This window comes from Solanum tuberosum, unplaced genomic scaffold (assembly GCF_000226075.1).
Source record: "Solanum tuberosum cultivar DM 1-3 516 R44 unplaced genomic scaffold, SolTub_3.0 scf00184, whole genome shotgun sequence".
In the NCBI taxonomy this organism is placed as follows: domain Eukaryota; kingdom Viridiplantae; phylum Streptophyta; class Magnoliopsida; order Solanales; family Solanaceae; genus Solanum; species Solanum tuberosum.
In genome coordinates, this window is record NW_006239109.1 from 1,094,342 (window position 1) to 1,112,198 (window position 17,857).

Sequence of the window (17,857 nt, forward strand, 5' to 3'; positions counted from 1 at the left end):
CTTATTAGGAATTAGAATTTATGTAGGAATGAGTTTTTAGTATTTGGGTTATTTTAGGATTGTTTTTTTTAGTTAGATTTAAAATAGTAGATAAAATTTTATGGGATTTAGGATTAATTTTAGAAAGAAAAATCTATTTTTTTCTTTTTTTTGCATGCTACACTTTTTTTTAATTATTATTATTTTTTGGGCAAAGGGTCAAAAATACCCCTCAACTTTGGTTTATTGTTTGACTTTACCCTCGCCGTTAAAATGAAGTTAATTTTACCCCTTCCGTTACTAATTTCACCAAATTTACCCCTCAATTGACGGAAATCCCCAAATTGACTCAATTTAACCCAAATTTTTAAAAAAGTCTCATTCCCCATTTTAAACCCAATGCCCGACCCATTTATACCAAATTAAAACCCCAAATCAAGCTCCGGCAATCCCCATTCATTTTCTCCATTTTCTGGCGAAACACCACCAAAACAACCTCCAAACGATCACCTGAAACCACCATTCAAAACCCCTCCATTCATTTTCTCCGTTTTCCGGCGAAACACCACCAAAACAACCTCCAAACGACCACCTGAAACCACCACTCAAAACCCCCAAAAACCAGAAACGACATCAAGTAGAAAACATTAACAACAAACCCATTTTCCTCTACTTTCCATTGACGACAACAAGATCTTTCTTCTCCATTTCCGGCCAGTTTCAAGCTGGAACAACATTAAGCAAATTACCCACCGTCGGAATCATTCAAACAGCCGTGAAACTGACCTGAAACAACTCTCAAACACCACCCTCTCCACGCCAAAATCCAGTGGTAAAACCACACTTCAGACCTCCATCACCCAAGCTAAAACAACCAGCAAATGACCACCAGACCACCAATTCTCCGACCTCCAAACAACCAACCAACGACACCCCGATCAAAACCCCATCGGAAAACAACTGAAGCACCGCTAACAGATCAAACCAACAACACAATCAGGTGAGAATCAAGGCTAAAAAACAACAGCCACAACTTCATATCCGGCTAGGCTCAACAAGCAAGCAATATCATAGTTTCAGATCTGCCTGCAGGAAAGCAAAATTCGATGATTGAACGAGCTCCAAGCTCCGACCACACTAGTGTGCTAAATCTCTCTAATCTTCTTCATATACATCCTCTATTGAATGTGGTCATGGAGGAAACCCACTGTCAAACTTGGATGGGATTTTCATTGTAGTCAAGGATGACATTGATTGCTATTTTCATCCGGGTATTTGTTTAACTTCATATTTCCTCCGTAAATATCTCTGTCATTTTTAGCTGAACATTTTTTCCTGTTAAAAAATACAGGTGGTTCTAAATGGTTTCATGAGGTTTGCCAGGTGAAGGCAGATGGGGTTTCTATGTCAAAATTACGAAATAGTGGTGCAATTTTAGTAGAAAGGACAAATATGCATGAGTTTAACTATAGAACATTTGCTGTCAATTTTAGTAGTATGTGTTTCAATGGAAGAAGGAGATGGAGAAGATTAGAGAGATGGGTTTAGGGTTCTAATTTGGTATAAATGGGTCGGGCATTGGGTTAGGGTTCTAATTTGGTATAAATGGGTCGGGCATTGAGTTTAAAATGGGGAATGGGTCTTTTTTAAATATTTGGGTTAAATTGAGTCAATTTGGGGATTTTCGTCAATTGAGGGGTAAATTTGGTGAAATTAGTAACGGGAGGGGTAAAATTAACTTCATTTTAACGGCGAGGGTAAAGTCAAACAATAAACCAAAGTTGAATGGTATTTTTGACCCTTTTCCCTTATTTTTTTATTCTGTTTCTCTCTCTTCTTAAAAAAATTTATAATTAATTTTTTTTTTCACGTTTTCCTTTTAACTTTCCCTTCTTTTTTAATTACGTTTTCTCCCCTTTTTTTTTGTTTAACTTTTTATCTTTTATAAAAAAAATTACGTCTGCTCCTTTTATTTATTTATTTATTTATTTCTTCTAATTTTTCGTTTCATTTTTTTTTTTTACAAATCTTTTTATAATGGTTAAAATAATTTTTAGGTATATACATCACCATCATACATAATTTTAGGCTAATGAAAATTATGATTTATATACATGGTTAAAATAATTTTTAGGTATCTATAGTAGATGTCGAATCCCTTCGGCTACTTCGTGTGTCTATTTTTTCACATTTTGAACCCCTTTATTGAAAATACTGGCTCTGGCTCTGGTCACCGATGAATTTGGCCTATAATTTATATGAGTTATTTTCATTAAAAAAAACAATTGGGAGTAAATTGAAAAAGAAATAACTAATAAAAGTGGAAACAGGGTTTTGAGTATATCCAGATTCAAATACAACTTCTTATATTTGAAGTTGCCATCCAAATACTGGTTTTTAAATAAAGTAACAATTTTTTTTGAAATAAATAAATAAATAATTTTCATGTTCAAACGGCTCCTAAATCTCACCAAGTCCTACAAAACTAAGAAAAGATTACTAAAAAAGATGTGTGTCCCCAACAAAGATATATAGAGGAACTTTTTTCATGTCATTAGCATTTTTTTGTATGTATTTTCAATAATTAAATGATGGGTTTTTTTATTACTATTTTTATGTTTAAACAGTGGTGATCATGATTATATGGAACCTTTTCAATCCACACAAGCATGGATAGTCTCTAAATTACTCTATTGTTGATGATTGGCGTCAATGGAACACAAATAATCAAGTTGCTGGGTAATTAATCTCCAAATTTAACATCCTTAATTACAATTATTAATTATTAATTTAAACTAATCATTATGTGAGTTGATAATGCTTAATCATTTTTCTAATATTGTATCCTTGTAGTTATACGAGATCTTACTCCAACAAAATGACTTATGCAACATTGAAGGTATGGAATTAATTGTAGAAATAAGTTTCATGAAAAATGAAAAATAATTAATTTGTCTCAATTTAGTAAGATTGGTTTTATTTTATATTTGTATTTTACTTTGCATTTTATTTATTTTTCTTTAATAGGGATCCGGACACACAGCTTGTACGGATAAACCTGAAGAATGTTTTGCTATGTTCAAAAGATGGATAAGTCACAATCCTCTATAATGTTATCATTCTTTACAGAAGACATCCAATCTTTTATGTTCCACATTTCATTGTTCAAAAAGATGGATAAGTCACAATCCTCTATAATGTTATTATTCTTTACGAAAGACATCCAATCTTTTATGTTCCACATTTCATTTTTCATATTAGAAGAGCAATAAATAGAAATTGCAAGGTTCAAAAGATTCTTCAACCCCCCCCCCTTTTCTTTTTGCTCTCTTGCCGATACGAATTCACAACCTTCGAATTAGAAGTAAGAGGTGCTTACCATACTAATAACTCCCTTTTGTCCACAATTACAGACAGTTTAGTTTTAAGAAATTAGTGGATTTAATTACTACATGTGACAAATCATAATAGCCATGCAATTATTTTAAATTGCAAAAAGTTATCAGGTTTTGGCTGTTAATTTGAGAAGTAGTGTTGAGCCAAAAATAGATGGGAATACTTTTGCCCCTTTTCCGTAGTTAAAATATATCAAACCTTTTTTAAAAGAAAAAGTGGCACAAAAAATTGAAGAAAAGGTGTATAACTCATAGGTAAGGCATGAAAACATTTTATAAATGCAAGTTAACATCACTAGATACATAGTTTTAAGTTTATGATTCTGAATTTCAAAACAAAATAACAATTGGTTGGGATAATTTTTCATACATATTAAGTAAAAAATTTCTTAACAAAAACACACAAATACACTGGATTCTGCAAACCTCGTAACTTCAACATAAGATCCACCTCTGATAATCATCTAGATCTTTTCAACCAGAAGTCCATGCAAGTCTTGAATGAAGTTATCAATGTAGTTACTCATGAAGCCAGGACTCGAAAGAAGTTCCTTCCATTTCCTATGATTCTCTTTCACTAAACAACCAATTTGGCTATCTTTATCCATCACACATTTCACAGCCTTGCACAAATTCTCCTTTGTAAACAAATCATTTTCATCCTTCTCCACTTCTACACCAACCTTAAGGTGTTGTTCCATAAGCCTAGCAGTAAAAATGTGATCAATAGGCCTTGGCAAAAGTACCAATTGACAATCACACATCACCAAAGACTCCCACATTGACCCATAACCACAGTGAGTGACGAAACAACCAACTGATTTGTGTCTTAAAATCTCCAATTGTGGCACCCAACAATCAAGAATCAATCCCTTTTCTTGAACCCTTTGTTTGAATCCCTCTGGCAAGGCTTCTTCTACTGAATTTGTCCCTTGAGGTGGCTTAACAACTAAAAGAAATGGTAACTCAGTCAATTCAAGGCCTAAAACAAGTTGTTGAAACTGTTTCTTTTCAAGAATCAATTGGCTCCCAAATGCACAGAACACTACTGATCCTGGTTCGAATTTCTCGAGCCAATTTGATAATTCATGTTGCTCCTTTTTGGGGTCGGGAATTACAGGTCCAGCGTAAAGGACTGGCTTTTCAAGTAGTGTTGCTACGTAGTCACAAAAGATTCCTTCAATCTCTCTACATGTTTTCACAGCTATTACATCGCATTGTGTAAATCCCTTGCTCAATCGTTCTTGAAACGTCACACCCTTGCCATATTCATGAAATAGAAATGATAACAACTTAGCTTCACTTTCACGCAACACCACAGTAGTAGAAGGGTAACCTGGAGGGAGATAGATACCACATCTTTAGAGAGCAGAATGAAATTGCAAATTTACTATTATAATGCATATATTTGAAAATTTATAATCACAAACATTTATTTATAGAAGTAAACACGGAATCCAGGAAGAAGGGTGACCTGGTGGTGGCTTTACTAGCTCAGCAGCAGTTGATGTCATAAAAGTAGCCTTATCCGGTGATATAGACATTGCAGCAGGGGAAACAAGTAGGTAAAACAGAGTCTTGATACCCCCAATTTCTCGTGCTATATCAGGAATCCAATAAGCAAAATCAAAGAAAACGAAATGGGGTTTTAGATTTTGAAGAAAAGATTTGATTTCATCATACAATTCATCAAAAGCTGTTGCTAATAGACTCTCCAAAGATCTATGAACATCAGCTGTAGTCTCTGCTCCATATGGAAGGCCATCAACATGAGGTATTGTCAGTTTATGGAATTTGATGAGATTTGGGTAAAGATTGAGTTTTTGAAGTCTAATTTCTGCATTTCTGGGCAACAAAAATGAGATTTTGTGACCTCTTTTTGCAAGTTCATTTGACAGATTCATATATGGGATCAAATGCCCTAAAGCAAGCCATGGAAACATCACTATTTCCAGCTTTGACTCTCCCATCCTTAGATGAATTGCTACCTCTTGAGATAAATTCATAAACTTCAATCAAATATAGTATAATTTTAATTTTAAACTTAATTCTGAAATATTCTATCTTGTATCTGGCATATTAATAATAATTGATGACAAAGTGGTAGTTGTCTAGTCTTTTCCAGAGTTTTAAAAAATATTAAACGAGAGTAGTGTGGTTATATTTTTTTTTAAAAAGTCTGATGGACCATGTACTTATACGAGTTTGTATTATAGACCCTTCTACTTAATTCTTTATCAATTGAACCCTTAAATTAGGTAAAACACCATATATTGAACACTTCTGACCGTTGATTAAGCTTATGTGGCATTAAGATGGCTGAATTGGTAAGAGTGTGTGACTACACGCCTGCTTGAGTGATATCATATTTAAATTTTAAAAAATTAAAATTATAAAATAATAAATTGAAAAAAGAAATTAAAAAATAAGAAATCGTCTTCTTCATTGTTGAGTCTTTTATCAACCGTGTGGAGTTAAAATATTATTTTATTTAATTAAAAATGGTGAGTTAAAAGATTGTTTAACCTATTTATTTAATATTTTTAATTATTTAAAAAAAAAATAGTTAATGAATATAATTGTGACATGTTATTCATTTAAATGACGTGGATTTGACATGCCATCTATTTAAGAGAGAGTCAACTACACACATGGTAGGAGGGGTTTAAAAATCTTCTTTTGATTGAGTTTAAGAGCTCAATTGGTAAAGAGTTAAGTAGAAGGGTCCATAAATCAAACTAGTACGAGTATAATGGTCCATTAGATCATTTCTCCATTATTATTAGTGAATTTTGTCAACCCCATAACTTCAACAATCGATTCACATATGCTAATTATGTAAGTATTTTCAACTAGAAGTCCATGCAAGTTGTGAATGAAGTTCTCAATATATTTACTCATGAACCCCGCACTCGAAAGAAGTTCCTTCCACTTCCTATGATTTTCCTTCGCTAAATATGTGTCTAAAGTTAGATGATAAAGAAAAATATATTTAAAAATAGGGAAAAATGTCTGAAAAATACTTCAACTTTGACCGAAATTGCTGTCACGATACCAAACTTTATGGAGGATCTTTTACCCCCTGCACTATTTAATAGTGTATTTTAAAGGTATATAGATGATTATTTTTTTAATAGAATTATAAATTATAACAAAATTAACTGCAACAAATTCAACCGTAAACAAGTAATATATTAATGAATTTTTAAGTACGTAATTTCTAAAATTTGTTATTATAAATAAAACTAAAATCATATTTATTTAATTATTAATTAATTATTTCAGTGGCTCTTCTGTCGTTGTCATTGTTTATTTGATCTTGATATTGCTCGAATTTTAAGAAAATTAAACTTTTGAAAAAATAATTATAGACTTAAATAAAATATATGCTCACTTTATTTATTTTATATTCTATATGACTGTGTAATTAATTAAGTAGGTATGTTGGAATTGATAAAGATGAGGAGGTGCAACTACTCTTTTGGTTATTGTTGCTCTTCTGTCATTATTATGAGAAAATAGACAAATGCCCCCAATTATTAGTCAATTTTCAATTATACACTTATATTTTATGGGGTCCTATTATTTCTCTAAATTTTTTATTCTCAATAATTTACGATCCTTAAACGCTGACATGTCCAAGAAGGTGAATACGGCATGTAAGGGTTCAACAAAAAGACAATGATTAAAATTGAATTTAATAGTCCATGTGGCAGTCTCTCATTGGAGATTATATAATTAATTTTTTTTTATTCTTTCCTTTTCTTATATCACAAAATTGTTATATCCACTTCATGATTTCTTCAAGTTTTTCTCAAAGTCCTTCAATGGTGGTCTTCTAAATTTCGTCTCAAAGAGCTCCAAATCAATTTGTAGCTACTGATTTATGCTTAGTTAATCATATATCAATCGTTTTTAGCAACAACAATCACCTAACTCATAAGGAACTTTCATATATGTAGCTCAAAAATGGAGTTCAAGTTTTTTTCTCTAAACCCCTCATAATTTCAGCAAAAAAAAAAATAATAATAAAAAGAAGTCAAACCACAATGAACCAACAATGGTGAATTTGAAATTTCACTTTCTTATTTCATTCTTACCAAATTTGTTTTTTCACTCCCATATTTGTGAATACTTATTGTGGATTTTATTTTTTTGAGTTCGATTTCAAATTGATAGTGTATGTGGACTAGGTGTGGAGTTGTTCTTCTTCTTTAATTTGGTGTAGAGATTTTTTCCTCATTTTCTCTTATTATTCTCTAAAGAAATCATTAGTATTTTGGAAAAATAATCTCTATTTGAAAGCATTTTTTGTAAATTTTAATTTTCAGATTTGATAAAAATGAAAACTTTACACAATTTTACAGATGATTATTAAATTATTATTTTGATTAGGTTTATAATTTACAGGGGGGGAAAATGACGGTAAAGTGATTCATAGCGTGTGCTGCACATCTTTGACATAAAACTGGTTATGACTTTTTAGGGAGGTGATTATTCCATATTTATATAGTTTAGGGGGGTAATAGAAACCCGTATAGAATAAGTGTGTAGTTGAGAATTGGCTAATAGGTTGAGGGGGCTTTTGACTATTTTCTCTCATTATTATTGTTTATTTGATCTTGATCTTGTTCTAATTTTAAATTAATAAAAACTTATATATTTTAATAAAATATATATACTCACTTCATTCATTTGTGAAAATCTATAATTTTTTATTAAAAGTGAAAATTTATTTGTGAAATAGTAGACAAGTAAAACTAAATAAAAAGATGTTATAAATCTATTGCATTGTGTGGATTATCCATTAGATTTATCCAAGAATTAATTGGATTCATGGATGGGTGCTTCCAAGGTGATAAGAACCTTAAGGGATAACTATGTATCTACTACTTTGGTGACCTTTGGGAGTGATATCTCAACACTATAAATAGAGATATCATTCACCATTTGGAACACACTTGAATAAGAAGAAAAGTTATCTCTTCTATCTACATTTCTTGCCTTCTTCTCTTTATACTTATCTTATTCTGAGCTTGATTTTATAACACGTTATCAACACAAATTGTTTCTAGTTTCAATTTTGTTCACCACATCATCCAAGTTGAGTTTTATACCAATAATTTGATGGTGATGATGAAAAGAAGGAGTAAATAGTTATTGATCAAATTGATCCAACAAAACAAAGAAAAAGAAAATCAACAAATATGATGTTAATTCGTATAGTAAATCTGGACATATGCTATATATGTTGCTTTATTAAGATGCTAGAGTACAGAGGTAAGTTTTATTTACATATTAAGTTTTACTTTATTTAATAAGTTGATTTAAGTTTGCAGATGAATCAGCGATAAGGAAATTCGCTATGCAAGATTAGATACATGTACACCTATACTCATGTGGCAAATGGTAGAGGGGGACGAACTTGTGACATACACGAATAATGTTATTTCATGTCTTATCGAAATTTAGTTCACTTATTTATATAGAACAAGAAAATGATAGTATTTTTAAAAGCTCTTGTGTTAGTTCTATTTATTTTGGTTTATATGTCATTAGTTGAAGGGTAAGACAATGAATTCAAGTTTCATCGCACCAAAGGGGGTAAGACATCGATTTAAATTTGGGTGCACCATGATGATAAAATATTGGGTTCGAATCCCATAAAATTATGGCCTAACACGCCTCATATGGATAAGACATTGAGTTTGTGTCTCAATGCACCATAATGATGATAAAATCATGACTAAGACAAAAATAGAATATTTTTAATGAAAAGTCTTGAAATTCGGTCCATTGAATTTGCTCCATTCCTTGAAAAGAATGTGGTAGCAACATATGATAACTTTGAAATCCGACTGTTGACTTGCTCCATTCTATCGTATGAATGTGGTAGCAATGAATAATTAGTCTGAAAGATGACAAATGATTAATGAGATGAATAAGGGCGTGGAGGGACGGAATTATAATAGTCATCATTGTGGTAATTATAAAAGGAAGAACAGTATGGGTTCTCCAAGTGGTCCTTCAAAATGTGAAGGTAATTTTTATCTTCAAAATGGTATGAAAGGTCATTGAACTTGTGATTGTTGTCGACCTAATAATGTGATAAGTTTATAAATCCTCCATCAAAAGAAAGAATATAAAGTGATGGTGCACTTTATCTTTCAAAGTGATGTTAATGTGGGTCATGTAAATATGTCAAATATAAAGATATGACATGTATAAGTGGTTATGGTCAACTCATGAAGAGATTGTGACTTGTGATAAGAATCATTAATGCTCGATTATTTTGAAAGTGAATGAGTCAAGGTATAATAAAAATATTATGATTTGGATATATGTCACAACTCACCTCTACGAGAGGTTTGAGAGAAACAAATAAATTTTTATTTGGCAAAAATGGTCATTGATCGTGTACGTTTATACGTCATAAATACTATGGTATGTTTATTATGAACTACCGAAAGGAGAAAAAGAAAGAAGTGTTGGGTATGTAGCAAGAGTAATGGGAAATGGAGGGAAGATGAAAAGAGAGGAACTTGAAAAGTTGGGAAGTTGAAGAGTTGAGAACTTGAAAAGTCCTCTTACGCTTTATTGAAAAGGCATTTGTCCCTCATCGTTGGTGGAAAGAAAAATAGGAGAGTTTAAATATAGAAACACTCCTATTTGAAAGGTTGCAAACTTTCATGAATGGTCGTGTGGATTCTGAAAGGATTGCAACCTTTCGGAACCAGTTCCTCTTGCCTATAAATACATTGATTCCTCAGACTTATTCCTTACGAATTTTCTGATTTCTTCTTCTTCTTCTGCACAAAATTTCTTCGTGTACTTTACTGATGTTGAGTGGTTCGCTGACACCAGAGTTTTGGGTATCAATACACTAGTGATTGAGATCATTCTATCCTGAGAGGACATATTCCAAATCAAACCTCGTATACTATAGGGGAATAATTTCTTTAAGGGGACACTGTGCATTCAATGGGCTTGATCTTTTTTCTGATTCTATTTTTCCAGATTGTGGTACGTTTTTACAGATTTTAGTTTTGTCAATTAATTTATGTTCATCTATTCTTACTGGTTTATTAAACTTTGGTTACTTCGTGTTTCTGCAAAGTTTATTAAAATCAGTAATTCTGATTTTTTTAAACACAGATTGCTAACAAGAAGTAATTCTTGCCTATAAAGGTTGTGGCCATGACCAAAATAATATTATTGTATGACAATACAAATTTGTCATTGATTGTGTACCTATGGTACAACAAAAGTAAAGCAAGAAAAATATCTTGCTCGTAATAATTTTGACCATGACAATAGTAATATAAGTTTCTCCTTGAAGGAGATGTTCACCATATGGATGGTGTCATGGAATATGTGATAATACACAAAATTAATTGCAAGCTCTAATGAGTTGTATTATTACCAGAGGAATAATATTGGGGTTGTAGTAAGTCTCAAAAGAAACTTTTTAAGTTTCGGATGAATTGAAAAGAAATATTGAAACTATAAATTATGAAAAAAATTAATATCTTTAGATTACTATAATCAAAGAGGGTTATAAATATTTATATAAAAGATTACCCTTTTTTTTTCTCTTGTTTGTTGCACACAAACATGGACATGCACTGTCGTGTATATGTTGGTATATTTTATATAGGTTTTAAAGGTGCAGGTGGTGTGTAGTTGAGGGGAAAGTGGGTAAGTGGGGTCATTAGAGAGGAAAGTGGGGTAGGTTATTATTATTATTTTTTAATATAATATAATATAATATTACCCTTTTTTTAAAAAACTAATCAAAAATTAAGTAGCTAATAATAATATAATAAACTATAATTAAGAGACACTAATTTATTTATTAAAATTTAAATTAACAGAAAATATCTATATATTTTTTGTAAGTTTTCATTCCATTTTTTTTAATAATTGAAACAAAACATACCTTAAAGTGTGACTCTATTTTTGTAGTTTTCAAATCTTTTAAAATAAACTTAATAAAATACGATAAAAATAAAGTATCTAATTTAGATTTAAAAGAAATATTTAAGGAATAAAAATGGTGTAAAACTTTTGGTTTGATAAAAAATTAGGTGTTCACAAGATCATCATATTCTTTTCTTTTATTTCATCAACTATTCTCTTTTCTTCTTCCTAGATAATGATATAGATACATGTCGTCAAGAAGCTAATTGAGGTGAAGAATTGATAGCTTCATTCTGAAATTAAAAAGAGAAGTTTTCTTACAATAATATAGTTCAAGTGTTAAGCGAAAAAGTATAAGATATGACCTATATATTTCTTTAAATCTTTTTTATGTTAGTTTATGATTTTAAGTTTTTCTTTTCCATTTTGGAGTTAAGGTATGGTTGTCGGAAATTTTTTTATGCAACCCATATTTTTATGTAATTCTGTATCATTTTGCATTGTTATGAAAAGAAATTTCTTTGTTTTTGTGTTATTATTCTTTTAAGTGCTACTTAATTGACAAAACTTCTATTAATAGAGTTTGATAATACTTGAATAGTTTATGCAATATGCTTTTGTTTAAATACAAGTAATTTAAATAAAGATTATGTTACTTTATCGTCTATCTAACCTAGAGTTGCGAACACATATATATATGGTTCATTTTCACCCATTTTGTTTCATGTTTTATTTTTCTACAATTTATACGATATGAGATTTAACAATTTAATTTTCAAATAAAAATGAGAAGTTACATTTACATTTATGCGATACTAAGCCTAATAGTTTTCTTGCATTCCATATTAACTTTGATGTCTCACTTGTTTAGATACGACGAGATAATCATCAAAGTTCGGGAATCTCAACGGGAATACCTCACTGCACCGGTACCGGTTATGAGCCACATTCAGCGAAGAGTTTCTGGTCTTTGTCCCCTTAATGCATTATAAATTGCAAGGAAAAATTTAAAAAAAAGTGGAATTCTATAAGTTTAGCTAAGACGATTTCGGAATGTAGCTTTCCGTAGTGTTAAAATTCAAATGATTGGTATAATGACAATTTTGCTTTGGTACATTTTGGTTATTTCTTTATGAATTCCTTGGACCCTTCATTATTACTACTAAAAACTATTCCTCAAATTGAAATCATGTAAATTAAAAATAGGGAAAAGGGTCAAAAATACCCCTCAACTTTGGTTTATTGTTTGACTTTACCCTCGCCGTTAAAATGAAGTTAATTTTACCCCTCCCGTTACTAATTTCACCAAATATACCCCTCATTAGACGGAATCCCCAAAATTGACCCGAATTTTAAAAAAAAACCTTATTCCCTATTTTGACCCAATGACCCGACTCCATTTAGAATAACCCTATTTTACCCATTATCCCAAATTTCCTTTACCCATTTACCCATTTTCTCTTTGAATAGATAATCTCATTTTCTTCCAAATTTTCCATTGTTCTTCCTGCATCTATCTTTCGTTCACTTCTGATTTTTTCTTCTTAGAAAATGTCACAAAATAGTTATTCGTCTAATAAAAAATGTGCTTGAGCTAATTTACGAATTTCTAATATTTAACATTATTTTCCCATTAATTAAAAAAAAGTGCTTATTAAACATAAAACGTAGAGAAGCCGCCGTTTAGCTTCACTACAAAACCTTCTTCCCTTTTGCTCTTCTCCATTAGCTCCGCCGCCGAGATCCTCTGCACTACACTTTCTATGGGGAGAAAACGGAACTTGAGCGAAGATGGTGGTAGGGAAGACGAAGAAGAGAAGCCGATGAAAGATAGAAGGGTGAAAGAGAAGCAGGAGGGAAGAGAAAGCATGCGGCCTTCAATGATTAAGAACAAGGAGAAAAGAGCAGTTGTACATGCTAAGTTGAAGCAACAGAAAAAGGTTGAGAAGCGGAAGAAGGTTAAAGCTCGTGAAGCTGCTGAGAAAAAAAAGCACTTGTGCTAGGGGAGGAGGTAAAGCCTCTGCTGAAATTTACAGATTTTATGGATTTGGGGTTTAGGGTTTTTACGGTAAATGGGTAAATGAAATTTGGGATAATGGGTAAAATAGGGTTAATCGGGTTATTCTAAATGGGGTCGGGTCATTGGGTCAAAATAGGGAATAATATTATTATTTTTTTAAATCGGGTCAATTTTGGGGATTCCGTCTAATGAGGGGTATATTTGGTGAAATTAGTAACGGGAGGGGTAAAATTAACTTCATTTTAACGGCGAGGGTAAAGTCAAACAATAAACCAAAGTTAAGGGGTATTTTTGACCCTTTGCCCTTAAAAATATTATGAGAATGGAGTTATTAGGTTTCATTTTGTTTAGATTTTAGTAATATAAGTCAGCAAGATCATTCTGTTAAAAGTGGAAAGAGTCTTTAAGTCAAAAATTGAATTACTAAAGTGTCTTTTAAAAGTATATTTATCATTTTTTTAATAAAAATTAATTGTCTATTAAATTTAATTGGAAAGACCTTTCATCTACCTTTAGACATGTACAAATTCGATATGAACTTTTTATTTACAAGTTTAATATGTGTCATGCATTTATTTTCTTCACTTTTAGCTTCCAACCGTTTTAACATGTCATATTCTTTATTAAATTATATATACCTTATTCAATATTTAATTGATGCATATTAAATATTCAATATATATATACACATACACACCTTAGGTAAAATTACTTTTAATCAAATTCACAAAAAAATAATTAAAAATACATATGACACTAAAAACATAATTACACAAAAGGTATTTTTAGTTGGTTACACACCTTAGGTAAAATTACTTTTAATCAAATTCACAAAAAAAAAATTAAAATACATATGACACTAAAAACATAATTACACAAAAGGTATTTTTAGTTGGTTGGGAGTTAATTATATAAACATATTTTCTATTTCTCAACTCCTTTCGGCTTGAGTGTTGATATTTAAAAATGTTGTTTTTGCCAAATCAATAGGTAAAGAAGAGATTGTATATTATACCAAAAGAAACAAGATCCAGTAACTTTGTTAATTAAAGGCGAAATTAGAAATCAAAGTAATAAAACCAAGGATTTCTTTGAGAAATATTTCTTCCTTTTAGAGAGCTCACCATGAAGGATTAAATTATCACTTTAAAAATTTGCACTTCTTCTTTAGTACTTCCTCCATCTCATTTTATGTGGCACTTTTCGGATTTCAAGATTCAAACAAGTCTATTCTTAACCGGTAATTTTTCATAGATCTTTTAAATATTTTGAATTATCAATTATTGTGACTTATAGTACTTTTTACATAGCTTACAAATATATAAATTTCATTTCAAAAAAATTGAAGATTTCATGTGCAAATTCCCGGTCAAACTTAAACTGTTTGATTCTCGAAAAACGAAAAGTGTCACATAAATTAGGACAAATGGAGTATATAATTTATAACTCAAACATGTTTCCTAATACTAATATTTATGTAATTTTTTAAAATTTTGTGGTTAATAAAATTGGATTACACACGCAAGGCGCTTGCCCAGACCTAGTAGTATTAAACGAACCAAACTTTTAATCGAGAACATAAATGCTGAAGTCTTTTCCCAGAATGGCGCAACACTTTATTCTCTTCTATGTTCTTTGTTTACCTCTAAGCTTCTCGAACAAATTGCCGTATTGAATCAAAGTCGGTGTCAAATTCTACATTTAAAGAATATATAGTTAAAATTGGACACCACTGACAAAACACTATGTTGTTGGTTTTGTGGTAACGAGTGTCCATTTGATTGATAAGTCAACCCCTTCTTCTTTGCAAGCAAAAATGGATCTCCAGGAGTCGATCACCAATCAGACGGACGTTTCTTTCATGCTTGCTAAGCACATTTTCTCAAAAGAGGTTAATGGCGATACCAATCTGGTGCTCTCTCCTCTCTCAATTCAAATAGCACTTGGCCTCATTGCTGCTGGCTCTAATGGACCAACTCAAGATCAGCTGCTCTGTTTTCTCAAGTCAATATCAATTAATGAACTCAACTCTCTTTATTCTTATCTTGTCGACACCGTCTTTGTTGATGGAAGCCCCAATGGAGGTCCGTGTTTGTCCATTGCTAATGGTGTTTGGATCGACCAATCACTTCCTTTCAAGCATTCTTTCAAACACGTTGTGGATAATGTTTACAAGGCCGCTTCTGAGTATGTTGATTTTCAGAACAAGGTATTCCTCTGTTCATTTTGTTTAACTGAAATAAGGAAAAAATATTTATATATAATTTAGATAATGCGATATGGAGCGGAGGTGTGTTGGAGGACGTAAGTTTTGAGCCTAACTCGCACCCGAAAAGCTAGTTCAAAGAAAGGAGATGTACCGTGGTACTGTCCTGTTTCATGAGGGACCACATCAGGTCTATTCATGATATACCATGTCTAATTAAGCTTTAGGCCTGACTCGGATCTTAAAAACTACGTCAAAGAAAGGAGGATTGTTCAAGCCCTTATATTGAGTCTAGTATTCCATTCATTCATCAGAAATCATTTTTTTTATTTTAAGGAACTTGTCCAAATCAACAATACATGGGAAAATTTGAATAAAGTTTTCCTCCATACCGAACACACCCGTAAATCCTCCATTCTCCAAATATTATCATATGAAATAGACATTGATGAACAATATTACCAACCACTAACTCGTTTAAGAGTGAGATACAAATGATTGATTGAAGGATCAATATAACTTTGAAAGAGTACAAAGCACACAATTAGGACACAACTTATGTTGATTAGCCTTCTCAACGGCTCTAGCCTCAAGTAGTATAATCTTCCTTTGTTGGCTTAAATCAGCAAAAATCTCACATACTCTTGGTTAATACTGTCATCAATTATTTTTTAACCATAATCTTCCTTTGTTAGCTTTACTGTAGGGTAAAACATATACAGTGTGCTGATTTTATCATTCTGTGTTTGTCTTACTAATTGGTTAAGCCTGCTGAGGTTGCCAATCAAGTGAATCAGTGGGCTAAAATGAAGACAAATGATCTCATCAAAGAGATTCTTCCTCCAGACGCGGTGGATGACATGACGAGGCTCATCTTTGCCAATGCACTATATTTTAAAGGAGAATGGAATGAGAAGTTCTATGCTTTCGAAACAAAAAACCACGAATTCCATCTCCTCAATGAAGGGTCTGTTCGAGCACCCTTCATGACTAGCCAGAAGGAGCAGTACATAACAGCCTTTGATGGCTTTAAAATGTTGAGGCTTCCTTATAAACAGGGCATGGACACTCGTCGCTTCTGTATGTATTTCATTCTGCCTGATGCCCGTGATGGATTACCTGCTTTACTGGACAAAATCAGTTCAGAACCTGGATTTTTAAACCGGCATTTCCCATATGAAAAAGTTAAAGCACGCAAATTTCTCATCCCTAAATTCAAAATAACTTTCGGGTTTGAAGCTACTAAAGTTCTATGGGGGCTTGGCCTCGAATCACCTTTCTCTCCGGGTGGTCTCACTGAGATGGTTGATTCCCATATATCTAAGAAACTGTTTGTTTCAGATGTTTATCACAAGTCCTTCATTGAGGTAAATGAGGAAGGAACTGAAGCTGCAGCTGTTACCGCTGTCATAGTAATGTTGCAGTCTAAATGCGTGAGCATTGAGAAGGAAATTGACTTTGTCGCGGACCATCCATTCTTGTTCCTTGTAAGAGAAGAATCTACTGGTGCGATGTTGTTCCTAGGGAGCGTGATGAATCCTCTTGCTGGTTAGCCCACACGGAAAGCCACAAAAATTGAGTAATTGTAAGGAACAAAAATTGATACTTACGACAAAGTTGAGTGGCTTTATATTTCAGAATTACAAGTTTTCTGATATATGTTTGTAACTATGTTGATGTACTTTAATGATGAGACCTTGTTACCTTAATCTCTGGGATCTTACATAATTGACTTTGGTTGATGCTTAACTGTACAGACCGAGTGTTTACATCAAATCAATGTTTGTACATACACTAATCTTACTTAATCATGGTTAATTAGTGAACATTTTTACTTTATTAAATCACTTAACCATAGTAAGTTGAATCGATTTGGTGTAAATACCCAGTGCGGTGAGTATCAAAACGGCTTTTATAGGGAAAACAGAAAATAGCTGACGACTTTGATTCATCAGTTTCACCAAACTCTGAGATACTTCAATGTTAGTTAAAACGTTTCTGTCTTTAACACTTCATCTTAAATTATCTTTTTATATGTATACTGCAGTCAACTTTTGATATTTATTGTTTAAAAATTGATCAAGTTGAGCTTGATTCTTGAATATTCCAGTGGACCTTCAAGAGTTTATGCCTTTGATAGATGACAAAGCCGGCAATGCATAGTGTTAACTATCAACAAATTTCTCCTTTTTACAATTTTTATCTTCTTCTTATACTTTCTTGGGTTCAAATCTACTGTGTAACACTACTAAAAAACATAAAAACTATGAAAATATTTCATTAAAGAGCATGTGTGGTCGAGTGGTGGAATTGTCCAAAGTCATAGAAAATATCTGA

General features: G+C 31.9%; 2 protein-coding genes and 1 long non-coding RNA gene across 3 annotated transcripts; 2 read left to right on the forward strand and 1 right to left on the reverse strand.

Annotated features, from left to right (window-relative positions):
• The first annotated feature begins 2,683 nt into the window (after positions 1-2,683).
• LOC102597011 (uncharacterized) lies at positions 2,684-3,094 on the forward strand. Its single transcript, XR_001474348.1, has 3 exons — positions 2,684-2,718; positions 2,833-2,878; positions 3,007-3,094. It is a non-coding gene; the product is annotated as an uncharacterized lncRNA (long non-coding RNA).
• Positions 3,095-3,702: 608 nt separating this feature from the next.
• Positions 3,703-5,394, reverse strand: LOC102586973 (UDP-glycosyltransferase 79B6-like). The gene is made up of 2 exons (XM_006354872.2): positions 4,849-5,394; positions 3,703-4,710 (listed from the first exon to the last, which is right to left on the reverse strand). Exons 1-2 carry the CDS (start codon positions 5,378-5,380, stop codon positions 3,839-3,841), a joined length of 1,404 nt encoding a protein of 467 aa, XP_006354934.2. The 5' UTR covers positions 5,381-5,394; the 3' UTR covers positions 3,703-3,838.
• Positions 5,395-15,055: 9,661 nt separating this feature from the next.
• LOC102587310 (serpin-ZX-like) lies at positions 15,056-17,229 on the forward strand. The gene is made up of 2 exons (XM_006354873.2): positions 15,056-15,523; positions 16,288-17,229. The coding sequence occupies exons 1-2, from the start codon at positions 15,131-15,133 to the stop codon at positions 17,071-17,073; spliced, it is 1,179 nt and encodes a 392-aa protein (XP_006354935.1). The 5' UTR covers positions 15,056-15,130; the 3' UTR covers positions 17,074-17,229.
• Positions 17,230-17,857: the final 628 nt, after the last annotated feature.